The 12413-nt window shown below is 50.2% G+C and overlaps 1 protein-coding gene across 1 annotated transcript in view; it reads left to right on the top strand.

Annotated features, from left to right (window-relative positions):
* NSMCE2 (non-SMC element 2, MMS21 homolog (S. cerevisiae)) overlaps nucleotides 1-12120 on the top strand; it is a 282320-nt gene extending 270200 nt beyond the window's left edge. The window contains exons 4-6 of the mRNA XM_006879296.1: nucleotides 923-1026; nucleotides 1442-1548; nucleotides 12003-12120. Coding sequence (XP_006879358.1) covers nucleotides 923-1026; nucleotides 1442-1548; nucleotides 12003-12120 — 329 coding nt within the window. The remainder of the gene's footprint in view (nucleotides 1-922; nucleotides 1027-1441; nucleotides 1549-12002) is intronic.
* Nucleotides 12121-12413: the final 293 nt, after the last annotated feature.

Genomic DNA, 12413 nt, shown 5'->3' with positions numbered 1-12413 from the left:
TGGAGGTTAGGTCACTCTGTCCGTGGCACCGTGCTGTGTGGAGGTTAGGTCACTCTGTCCATGACACCATGCTGTGTGGAGGTTAGGTCACTCCGTGGCACCGTGCTGTGTGGAGGTTAGGTCACTCTGTCCGTGGCTCTCCTCCTCGGCCTCACGTCTGCCTCCTCCTTCACCCGTGGCCCCCGGTGGGGTGAGCACCTGCCGTTCGCGTCCCCGTCCAGCCTTCCCTAGTGGTGGGCGTTCCGTGTGCGCTCAGCTCCAGCTTCCTCTACCTTCTGCGATTTAAAAATAGACCGCGGAAACCAAACCCGCAGTGCGTTACATCGGCCAGGCTCACTCACTCAGCCATCAAGTTTTCCGGTGAATTCCACACTGAAATATACTCAGAATGCAGCCTTCAGCTACCTGGCTGTGTCCTCGAATAAACCCTGAGAGAGATGTACCAGAAGATGCTTTGATTTAGACACACAGGCAGTTAGGGGGTCCCACCAAGCACCCTTTGAGGGGACTCAACAGCGGGCAGGTCCCCAGCCCGATCCCCAACTTTACTCCTCACCCGGCTGACCTTAAGAAAACCTGGTGGTGCGGTGGCTGAAGCACACAGTGTCTCATCAGAAGGTCAGCCTGTCAGATCCACCAGCCGATGACCAGGAGGAAGGCGGGCGGTGTCCTCCCGTAAAGATTTATAACATCAGAGCCGCTGTGGGGCAGCCCATTGGGTCAGGATAGACGTGCCAGCACTGAGTGCAGGGTTTGGGGGTCAGGCGACCCGGGGGTGCTGTGATTGAAACACATGTCTGCTAATAAGGACTTCCTAGGCATGAAAGCGGCCACCACGTCCTCCTGCAGAGCAGGGGAACCCAGTAGCCTCCCCACCTTCCTGCCTTTGAACGAACTGACGTTTGCCCTTCCGTTTTTCTAGATGGCCTGCAAACCAACGGAGAAGCTGATGATGGGATAGAAAACATTGACGAAGATATGATCGTGACCCAGAGTCTGACCAACTTCACCTGCCCCATCACTCAGGTAGGTACAAGCTCCTCCTGCTTCCTCAGAACAACTAACTGCCTCCTAGGGCCGGGGGATTCCTGTTTGTCTCCAGCCTGTGTCCCACTTGGAGTCAAGGAGGGAGGGGAGACAGGTGAGGAGAGCTGGAGAGCAGACCTGGAAGGATCTTGGGCTGGAATGATGAGTTCTGCCATTCACGCTTGTAAAGGTCTGGGGACAGATTCACATCCACATGCAAATGACGTGACTGGTTCCCCTGCATTTTTGCCTGTACTCATTGTTGGTAGCAATGATCTAAAGCCATGAGAATGGGAGGTTAAACACAGAAAGCCCAGGACTGGGAAAAAACAGCTCCAGATAATTGGGGACTTGGAGAAGTTACTGGAAGTTGATCATTATCGTTCCTGAGGGTCTCCTCTCTTCTTGGTTATAGCTGGAAATGAAGAAGCCAGTGAAAAATAAAGTGTGTGGCCACACCTACGAGGAAGAAGCCATCGTCCGCATGATTGAGTCCAAGCACAGGCGGAAGAAGAAGGCCTGGTAAGTGGCTGTGAGAAGGGCCTTCCCTGTGGCAGCCAGTCAGAGCGGTCAGTTCATGCCAGGGGAGGAGATGTCTGTAAACATCACCCCTAATCACATACCCCTCCTGAACTGACTTTCTGTAAAAAAAAAATACATGAGGGGAAAATGAGTAATCAGATCAGGAAGACAGTGAAGTGCCAGCTGTTGGACCACGCCTCCTAAAAAGAGGTAAGAAGGAACAGGGCTGAGTTTTAGTAAAACAGCTTGCTGCCACAGGTCAGTCCCACCTCCCAGTGACCTGTAGGACAGAGTAGAACTGCCCCGAGGGTTTCCAGGGCTGTAAATCTTTTCAAGAGCAGATGACCCCATCCTGGTGTTCATCCTTAGATAAGAGGAGCTTTGATGATTTTTGTTCTGTTAAAATGTAGCCTGTGGTCATCGTATGTAGGCACTCACAAAACAAGCTGTTGTCGTGTACCATGGAGACTGTAGGATGGCTGACCCACCAGCGGGTTTGCAGAGGCTGTAAATCACACTCCTCTCTCTCCTGAGAGGCAGCTGGTGGATATGAATTGTGTGTCTGTGGGTGGACGGTACCAAGGCGAATTTACGAGCTCTTAGCAAGCCAGTTCTCCCACTCCCCCAGTAATGTGAGGTAAACATTGTAAGAATCCACAATTGATGGTCTTGACAGTCAGAATCTGCCAGGGAAAAATCTCATCTCTTTAATTACTTAAGCAACTTCTGGAAAGAGTAATGGATATCACTATAAAGGAAATGGATAATCAATAGGAATATTTCCTTTAAAAATTGGTACTTTTGGAAAATTTTTTCTGTTGGGTGTGTGTGGAGGGTGTGTGTGTGGGGGTGTGTGATATTTATATAAGGAGCTCTGGCAGCCTAGTGGTGAGGAGCTATGCTGTCATCCCAAAGGCACTCAGTTCAAATCCACCAGTTGCTCCATGGGAGAAAGAGGGGCATTCTGCTCCCTTGCGATTGACAGCCCCTAAGAAGCCCTTTTGACTGCAGTCTTCAATATGGATGATTACGTCTTAACATCAAGAAAACAAAGAGTCTCACCACCCAGCCAAACAGCAGCAGCATCATAGAGAAGAAATTGAGGTTGTTAACAGTTCCAGCTTGCTTGAGTCCACAATCAGCATCATAGAGAAGAGATTGAGGTTGTTAATCTTCTCAGCCTGCACAATTAACACTCTTGGCACCATCAGTGAATAAATCAGAAGATTAGTTGCTTTGGGAATGTGTACTCTTGGCAACATCTGGAGAGTCTTAAGGAGCAACGATGGTAATCTATAAACTAAGGTGCACCTTATCCAAGTAATTGTCTTCTCAGTTACTCGCTGTGCATCGGAGAGTTGGACAGTGACTAAGGATGACAGAAGAAGAATCGATGCCTTTGAGTTGTGGTGCTGAAGAAGAGTATTGACATCCTGTGGTTGCTCCTCAGAGGAAAGGTTTGTGAAGCTTCATCTCACATACTTTGGACATGTTGCCTCAAGGGACCAGTCCCTGGAGAAGGACATCATGCTTGGAAGGCTAGAGGGACAGCGCAGGAGAAGACTACTCTGGGTGAGATGGATTGACATAGCGACAGTGGCCGTGGGGTCAGGTGTGTTGGAGGCATTAGGTTGGCTTGGGAGAGGGCAGGGTTTAGAGCCATTGTTCATAGGGTCACACATAACAAAAACCCGCTGGAGGATCAGCTGTGAGCTTATTTGACTCAATGGCACATAACAACAACAACATGCTTGGTTCTGACTCAGAGTGGTTTGTGTAAAGCAGACTGAAACCCTGGTCAGTTCTGCACAACCCTCAGTCTTGACCGTACTGCTTAAATCCATCGTTTGAGTGACCTCGTCAGTCCATATCATTGAGGGACTTCGTCTCCTTCACTGACTCTCTTCCCTGAGCTTGATGTCCCTCCCCAGGAACTGACCCCTCCTGGCGGCCACAGCACGCAGACCACCCTAACTTCAGAGAAGCATTCTGGCTGTGCTTCTCCAAGACAGATCTGCTTGTTCATTTGACAGTCCGGTCCAGAGTCTGCTGATGCCACAATTCAAAGGCATCAGTTCTGTTTCCAGCTTCCTGAGTCATTGTCCAAATTTCCCATGCATGTGAAGCAATTGAAAATACCATGGTGGGGGTCAGTCGGTCTGCTAACCAAAACGCTAGCAGTTCAAATCCACCACCTGCTCCTTGGGTGAGAGATGACGCTGTCTCCTCCTACAGAGATTCACAGCCCAGGAAAATCTCTCATGTGTGTGTGTGTGTGTGTGTGTGTGTGTGTGTGTGTGTGTCTCTCTCTCTCTCTCTCTCCTTGGCTGTTTCCTGTAATAGGGTTTGTCAGACGTAGAATGTTGACTTGACTAGCCACTGACTTTGGCCCCGATTCAATCTGGCATTTCTTGGGCTCTTATCACGGATTTGTCACAGCAGTGGAATTGCAGGTGTGACCAGTTCTCCATACACTTTCGATAACGGTCCCTTTGATGTGTAGTTTGCTTCTCCATCACCCAGAAATGTGCTGATCTAGACCTAGAGTTGGAATTCCCCACCACTCCTCCTGGGGTGTGGACTTAGAGATATTTGAGACTGTAGGTATCTTGATGGCCATTAAGTCAGTCATTTGCCCTGTTTATTCTAGAAAGAGGACTTAAGAGTTGCTAACATGCTGATACCACTCTTGCCTCCTGAACATGCGTTTCATCCTGGGATTAGAATTTCCTGAATTTCAAAGTCTAGTCTACTTAAATTTTTCCTTGTTCATTCTCTCATAATGAAAAATTGCATCTCACAACATACTTGCTAAGAATTGGTATTTCCAGAGAGTTCCTGTTCACGGCTGTCTTTCTTAAAGTTTATGATATTCTCCTCAAGTCACCTTTGAAAAGGGCAGGCGCTGATACAAAGCACGCATATCCCCACACGTCCCAGGAAAGGTGGGGGCTGCTTGCAGACCAAACATCACTTTGCAATGAATCTTCTTAACGTCACACTTTGACTTTCTGATGCACTTTGCATTTTTTATTTGCGTGTGATTTTGGAAGGACTTGAGTAAATTTGTCACTTAGAAAAGTCTGTTGGTTAGGTTGTTGGTTTTTTTCCTTTCATACTTCTCATGCCTCCGTGTCTGAAGTTCTGCAGATTGCCTTCACTAGATTAGAATAACTATTAGGTCTCTTAGAAGATGTCTGGGTGGTTTACAGAAAAGGTAGTGTTTCTTCTGGACCTTGGACAATGGATTTCCGACTTTGGTGGAGAAGAGTCTTCCAGTTTGGACCTTGTTCTTCTCTGGGGATGGAAATTACAGTTGTTGGACGTTGGTGGCAGAGTGGAGGTATTTATTCGATGGACAGTAAGAACAGGAAAGTACTGTGAAGATCTGAAGTGGCACGGTGAAGGGTTGGGATTTCTCTAGTTACCTTACCTATGATTGGGAGTTTGAATAAGACGCAGTTAAAACAGTTCTAGCACACAGTAAGAATCTGTGAACATTATGCCATTGTCATTGTCATAATCATGGCTGTCACCATTGTTACTGAGGCAGGAGAGAACCTTACAGGGTTTGGGGGGAGCAAGTTGAGCCGATCTGGGCTTCAAAAAGAGTCTCCCTCCCAATAGCAGTGCCAAGGGTGGGACTGCTGAGGCTGAGGGGAAAGAGGTCAGTAGGGATGCTTCTGCATTAGATTATGTTAGCGATGAAGAGAGCATGGGCTGAAACAGTGGACGCGGCTGAGAGGGACTGAGAACATGCGTGATTGTGGAGGAACAGTGGCTGAGTGTAAGAGGGAGGGAAAGGTAAGGATGACCAGAACTTCTCCTCCGTGTGTCTGAAGATGGGCAGTGCCGTCGCCAGCAGAGAAGGACATCAGAGAGAAGGCGTCAGGAAGGAATAGGAGAGACTCAACGCAGGTCATGCAGAGTTTACAGTCTTGGCAATGGGCAGCCCCAGGAGGCACAGAAATCCTGGGAGTGTGACCTCTAACTAGAGAGGTTGACTGTGAGTTCACAAAAGAGAGGAGCCCAGCTCACCCACAGTCACAGACACAGGACCAGAGCAGACACCATCATAAAGAGAGAGCCCGCAGAGCCAGGGTCACCGAGACAGCCCGGCACCCGACACGGGGCCTTGCTGTAGAGCATTCTGTTCATTGACTAAAGGGCTGATTAGAGGAAGAAGGCCTTAGGGGAATTGTCTGAAGATGAAGCCAGGGGAGGTAAAAGTCAATGATCGCAGGAGCCAGTGGGGGAGCAGTGGGGCGTGGTGGGCAAGGTCTTGATGACATTTGGCAACAGACATGAGGATCACCTCAGAAATGACTCTCGGGGTTCCTGAGTAAGCGTGAGGTGGAGTCATTTCCCATGATGCATGTTAGAGCGATGAGCAGCTCTGGGTTCCCTTTGTTTAAAAAGGTCTGTGACACATCTCATTTGAGAGCCTAGCTCTTCCTCCTGATTGTTCCATTTACGTGTGTCTGTCTGGAGGGGTAGGTACGCTTTGGCACTGGCCACTGACTGAATGTGGCCGTGTGTGCTTTGAGCCCTGGGCAGATCTCACTGCACTAGCTTGGAAGTGTTAGGGCTTCAATCCAGACTAAACCCAGTACTTAGATAATTTCCTAAAATACATCTTTTAATAACACAGTTTATTTTCTCCCTGGTAAAGCTGTCTTGTGATTGCCCTACTAATAAAGATAGTTCCAGTTTTACTGCAGTCATTTCTTCCCTTTTTTTGTTGAGTAGCAGGAACTACATTTAGCAGCCAGTTGTATTTAAAAGCTTGTAAAAAAATAAAAATAAAATTTTAAAAAAGAAGCATGTAGAATGAAAGTAGTAATAAAAGCGCAGCTCCCCAGCAGTGAGCTCATAATTGTGTTACCGATGATCAGCAAGTCTTTTAGCCTCTCAGGGTCACAGTCTCTCCATCTGTAAAATGGGTACAATAAAGCATCTCACAGCATTTTGAGATCAAAGAAGCCAGGTGTGGATGGATTGGCAAAAATTGGGGACACTGGAGACAGGAGCTGCACTTGACAAAACTCCTTTTAACTTAGTGCATTAAACAAAGGTCGGGTTATTCAGGTCGAGACTGTTGGTGTTGTTATAACTTTCCTCCCTGCTCAGTGACACATGCTTTCAGACTCAGAGCGTGTAGGACAGAGTTACAAGCTGCATTTAGGTATGCTGACAATCTGTGCACTCGGATTTCCTGAGATATCTGTAGAGCTTTCCAGAGATGGGACTTTGGAATTCTTGGGACCCAGATCCAGAAACCCTTGGCAGTCAGAGTCTCGCACTTTGGAGCTGATGCTGAGACCGAGGACCCTTAAACTCACCTGGGGCCCCTGAAATCCGGGTTAACTCGGCTCAGCAGAGAGACTTCAATGCGTGCTGTCTGCTACCCTCAGATGTTCTGCCCTGTAAGTGACCCGAGTTCAAGACCTAGCCTCTCCTTGAAGGCCTGCAAGTCTGGCTCCGGAGATGACACAAGAGCTTAAGGTTGGCTGTTGCCACGCCCAGCTTGCTCACCGGGATGTCGTGGGGATTAACACACTAAAGCCTTTCTAGAATGTTGTTCCTCCAGAGGCGGCAGGCCCGGATTCATTGCCTGTCATTAGGGTCCTTGTCCTCTTTTTTTATTTAAAAATTTGTGTGTGTTGTGTGTTTATCTGATTTAGAGTGAGAAAGAGGGTTCTCACCCAGCCCCTGCATCAGCACCTCCTCCAAGAAGCCATCCCCAAACCCCAGGGACCTGGGGCAAAAGGCTCCAGTGGTCAACATCCCCATGTCACCAGTGTTGTGGGGAGAAGCAGCGGGCGAGAGCAGGAATGGGCATGTTGTAGCTCCTGAACTCAGTTACTCAGCCCTTGACACACACCATCCCACCTATTTCTCACCACAGCCTTCTGTGCTGCCTGCCTTGTCAGAGGGAAAAACAGACTCAGCCACTTGTCTGGAGTGTCACAGCCAGCAGGTTTGCACCACGTCACCTGCAGTCCTGAGTGTGTTGATGTCACCAGGCTGGCTGCCTCCCCTGGAGACAGTGGCTGTTGGCTAAAGCCCGGGTCCACTTGATTCCTCCTCAGTCAGCTCAGAACTTTTGGCTTGTCTTGGAGCACACCAGGTTCCAGCCCACAGAGTGGCTGTGAGAGAGAGAGAGAGAGTGTGTGTGTGTGTGTGTGTCTGTCTGCAGAGAGCAGGTGGGCGTCCTCAGTCCCAGAATGCTGCCTCACCAAGTGAGGCTAGCTGACGTCACCAGGAAGTGCTCCCACCCCCGTCTCCACTTCCTAGTCCAGCTCATTCGCTGCCTGGCCCTCGGTGGGGGCAGATTTTGCTCCATGGAGGGGCCACCATCAGCCGTGGGCGCCAGTGGGCTGATGTGTGAAGTGTGCCTCCTCCCAGCACATGTCGCCGACAGCCTAACTCCAGCCGCGTTTCCACTTCATACACGTTTAAGTGTAGAAAAGCACCTCTCTGAAGTCATGAAGGGGTCTGAGGCCTCTTCAGAATGCCCTGCCTGAGGAGAGTGTGAGGAGATAGGTGAGGAGGGCCTCGGGATGTCTAAACTCGTGGAAACACTTTGCAGGTGTGAGTTTTATCCTAGTGCAGAGGCAATCCATTCCGTGATGCACACCCGGCCACGTCACCCGTCCTCTTGTGTCCTGTCCCTTTCCCTCCTGGAGGTGTGCAGCGTAGGCCCCTGCTGTGAACATACTCTTCATCACATTGCTTCATGCCCCTCTCATAGAAGAGCCCTGGTGGTACAGTAAAGTGCTAAGTGAAAGGCTGGCAGTTCAAACCCACCACCAGCTGCTCCTTCAGAGGGTGACCAGGACTCGGCTTCCTTAAATGCAGCCTTGGAAACCTGGCCGGGCTCTTCTCCTCAGTCCTGTAGGGAGGCTGTGGGTGGGAATTGGCACAAGAGCAATGGGTTAAGGTAAAGACTCTGGTCTGGAGATGAGAGCCAAGAGAGAGTACAGGTGTGAATGTCGGTGAAGCTGAGCCGGTGTCATCTCAGCCAGGCCGAGATGAGCGGCAAAGAGGAAGGACCCTGCTAGGTCAAGCACCATAGACACCCGGTGAACAGCAGGTCTGACCCCTGCGCTCTCCTCACAACCTCTGACATGCTCCAACCCCCTGCAGCAGTCCTCTCCTTCACTGACCTGCCACTTTGGAAGGATGCTGCCCCGTCAAGGAATAGCCTCTCCTAACAACACGCCCAGAGCAAATGAGATGAAACGTCACCATCCTTACCTCCAAAGAGCATCCTGGCTATTCTTTCTCTAGAACCTGTTTTGTTCTCTTGGAAGTCCATGAGATATTCAGTATTCTTCCCCAACAATACCACAGCTCAAAGGCATCAGTTCTTTTTCTGTCAGCCCTACTCATTGCCCAGCTCTCCCATGCGTAGCAAGTGAAGGGAAAGGCCATGGCCTGAATCAGTTGCACCTGAGTCCACTAACCACTAACATCATTCCAGTCATTTGGAGAGGTCCCTAACTACAGACCTTCCAAGTACAATACATCTTCTGCAGATACCGAGATTGTGAATCCAAGTAAGATGAAATCATTGATTGTTTCAGTCCTCTTATCTGTCTACCATCATGATGCCCATCGGTCCAGTGGTGAGGATCTTTGTTTTCTTGATGTTGAGATGTAATCCATATTGCAGCTGTAGTGTTTCTTTGCAGCAAGCGCTTCAGGTCCTCCTCGCTTTCAGCAAGCAAGGTTGTGTCATCTGCATTACACAGGTTGTTGATGAGTCGTCCTCCATTCTTGATGCCACCTTCTTCTTCATATGGTCCAGCTTCTTGAATTATTTGCTCAGCGTACAGGTTTTATAGGAATGTAGAAAGGATACAGCCCTTATTCACACCTTTCCTGATTTTAAACCATGCGCTGTCCCCTTGCTCTGTTTGGACAACAGCCTCTTGGTCTAGATATAATTACGTGCTCTGGGATTTCCATTCTTCTCTGTGTTAGCCATAATTTGTTAGGATCCACACAGTCAAATGCCTTTGAATAGCCAGTGAAGCACAAATACAAATTCTTATATTTTTTTGCATTCAGCCAGCACCCATCTGATGTCAGCAGTGATATTGCTGCTGCCATAGCTTCTTTTAAGCCTAGCTTGACCTTCTGGCAGTTCTCTGTCAGTGTAGTATTGTTCTAGGCATTTTTGGATGATCTTTAGCAATATTTTGCTTGCATGTAATATTAATGATACAGCTTGATAATTTCCACACTCTGTTGGATCACCTTTCTTGGCAATGGGAATAAATATGCATCACTTTCACTCAGTTGGCCGGGTAACTGTCTTCCAAGTTTCCTGGTACAGACTCGTGAGCACGTCCGGGCTGCATCTGTTATTGCAAACATGTCAGTTGGCATCCCATAGATTCCTGGGGCCTTATTTTTTGCCAGTGCCTTCAGTGCAGGTTAAAATTCTTCCTTCATTAATGTTGGCTCTTGGTACTTCCTGAAATGTTTTGTGTCGGCCAGTTCTTTTTGGTTCAGCAGCGGTTTTTACATCATTCAGGGCCTTGCTCGCAGCTTCTGGGCTTAGAGCCAGCAAGGGTCAGCTCTTAAAATTAGTGAAAACTGCCCACGTCACCAGGGTCCAGGCCACCACTCTTCTATTGTGATGAGGTCACACTAAGTCAGGACCCAGCTCTACCTCAGCTAACAAATGACCGTCGCAGGAGGTCGGAAGAGGGTGGGAGCATCTGTGTCTCCTGTAACCCTGGGACACAGGGATTTTCCCTCCCCCATTCCAGATCTCAGAAAGGTAACGGATCAGAAAGGGAATGGCTGTGGTCTCATAAACTAGAAGTTGATGGTGGAGGTGCAGTTCAGGCTCAGCTCCACTTGACTTCAAACTTGGGACACCACCCGCCCCCGCCAGCATCTGGTTCACATTGAGAAGTCAGGTGACTCTATCCCACCCCGTCTCTTCTGAGGAGACCACATCAAGAGCCATGTTGCTGCCGAAATCCCCCTCTGTCAGAATGACTCGCGTGCTGGTTTTTTTCAGCCACAGCTTGGCCTCCGCACCCCCAGTGGTCCCTGCAGTCTTTCCACTGGGGGTCAAGCAGTTCATTGCACACATCCATGTGTCCCTGTCCCATCTGTCGGCTCCTGCAGAGCTTGTAGGGGCCAAGCTGGGTGCTCCTTGCAGTCAGGGTCCCCTCGTTGCCATTTGTTCGGGCCAAACCATGTGAACAAGGCCTCGCCACACTTGCAAAACAGCAGCAGGTCGTTTGAGTTCTGCTTTCAGGTGTGTTCTCCATAGACTCCCAGCTCCCACCTCTTCCCAGCTCCCGTTGTCTCCTGCCTTCCTACAGGTCCTGCTCACCTGCTGCCTCCACTCAGGTGTCATCTAGAGTCGTGTTTCCACTTGTCAACCACCTCCTTCCTCTCTCAGAACCTCCCCATACCCCAGGTCCCACTCCTCTGCCTTCACCCCCACGTCCCCTCTGCCAGCCTGGACACTCGCTCCTGCCCGTCTCGTGCTTCCACATCAAGCCAGTTGCAGCTCGAGGTGACCCCACGAGTAACAGGGTTGCACTGCGCTCCATAGGCTTTTCAGTGATTGTTCAGTGTCAGTCTCCCGGCCTTTCCTCTGAGGCCCCTCAGGGAAGCCACAGGCCTCTCGTTCTGAGCATTTACGCCCCTCAGGACTCTCACCCTGAGCCACCCACCTCACTCACCCCCGCACTCCCCTCAGGGCTTGGTTCAAAACCAGAGCTCGTCAGGCATGGTTTTCCTGCCCCCGCCCAGTGAGGAAAGCCTCAGCCTGATTCTCTGTGGACCATACTTGGTCTCTTCAGAACACCCCCCACCGCAGTGCATGGATCTGATTGTTGGTCCCTCAATGGAAGGAAGCTGCCTGAGCGGCACCACTGGGTTCCCAGCCCCGGGCAGTGCCCGAGTCAGGGCAGCGCCATCAGTGAATGAGCCTCAGCATCACCTCTCGTCTTTAACAGGCCAGCTGCTGATGGGTTCATTGTTCAGCTCACAGTGACCTCATGTGACGGAGTAGCTCGGCCACATACAGGCACAGGGTGGGTGCAGAGCCCTGACCTCGGGAAGCAGCCAGCAATGGGACATACACAATGGCCCCCTGCCATCTGTCACTTCTGCCTCTCAGAATCAATTCTGACTCAGAGGGACCTCCAAGCCAGAGCAGAACTGTCCCATAGTGGCCCCGTCGGTTGTCAGGACGGTCACTCCTTACAGAGGCCACACCTTTCTCCCTTGGAGCAGCTGGGGGTTTGAACTGCTGAGCTTTCAGTAAGAACCAAGCCCTGGGCCACTGTGTTCCTTGGGCTACTCTTTGCTAACACACCCCTATGTGAACGCTCAGATCTGACATCAGTGACATGAGAAGCACTGAACTTAAACACACCGACACGATTGTCTTTCTCTTCCCCCACCCCCACCCCCAGTTGTCCCACAATCGGCTGCAGCCACGCAGACGTGAAAATGACTGACCTGGTCCAGGACGAGGCGCTCCGAAGGGCCATCGAGAACCACAAGAAGAAGAGAACGCGGTACACCGAGTAGGGACCGACCACCCTCCCGAGCGGCCACTACCGGCCTCCTGTCCCTGCCATTTGTCCACCTCCCCCTGCACCAGCTGTGATGCACGCCCCCTCCGGGCCGTGGCTGGAGGGTTCCAAGGACAGCTGCACGCATTTTTCTACGTTCCACACCAAAAATCCAAGCGTATTATAATGTTTATTTTTAAATATCTCTAATAGTAAATAAAACTTTGATTCTCTTCCCTGTGTCCTCACCGTGTGTTGGAACAGGGTGGGGCCTTGGGTGCATCACTTCTGATCCTTCGGGCTGTCTCC

The sequence above is a fragment of the Elephantulus edwardii genome, unplaced genomic scaffold (genome assembly GCF_000299155.1).
Source record: "Elephantulus edwardii isolate Elephantulus edwardi_28Jun2011 unplaced genomic scaffold, EleEdw1.0 scaffold00003, whole genome shotgun sequence".
NCBI lineage: Eukaryota > Metazoa > Chordata > Mammalia > Macroscelidea > Macroscelididae > Elephantulus > Elephantulus edwardii.
Note: the sequence above shows the minus strand (reverse complement) of the source record. Positions and strands in the feature narration are given on the sequence as shown.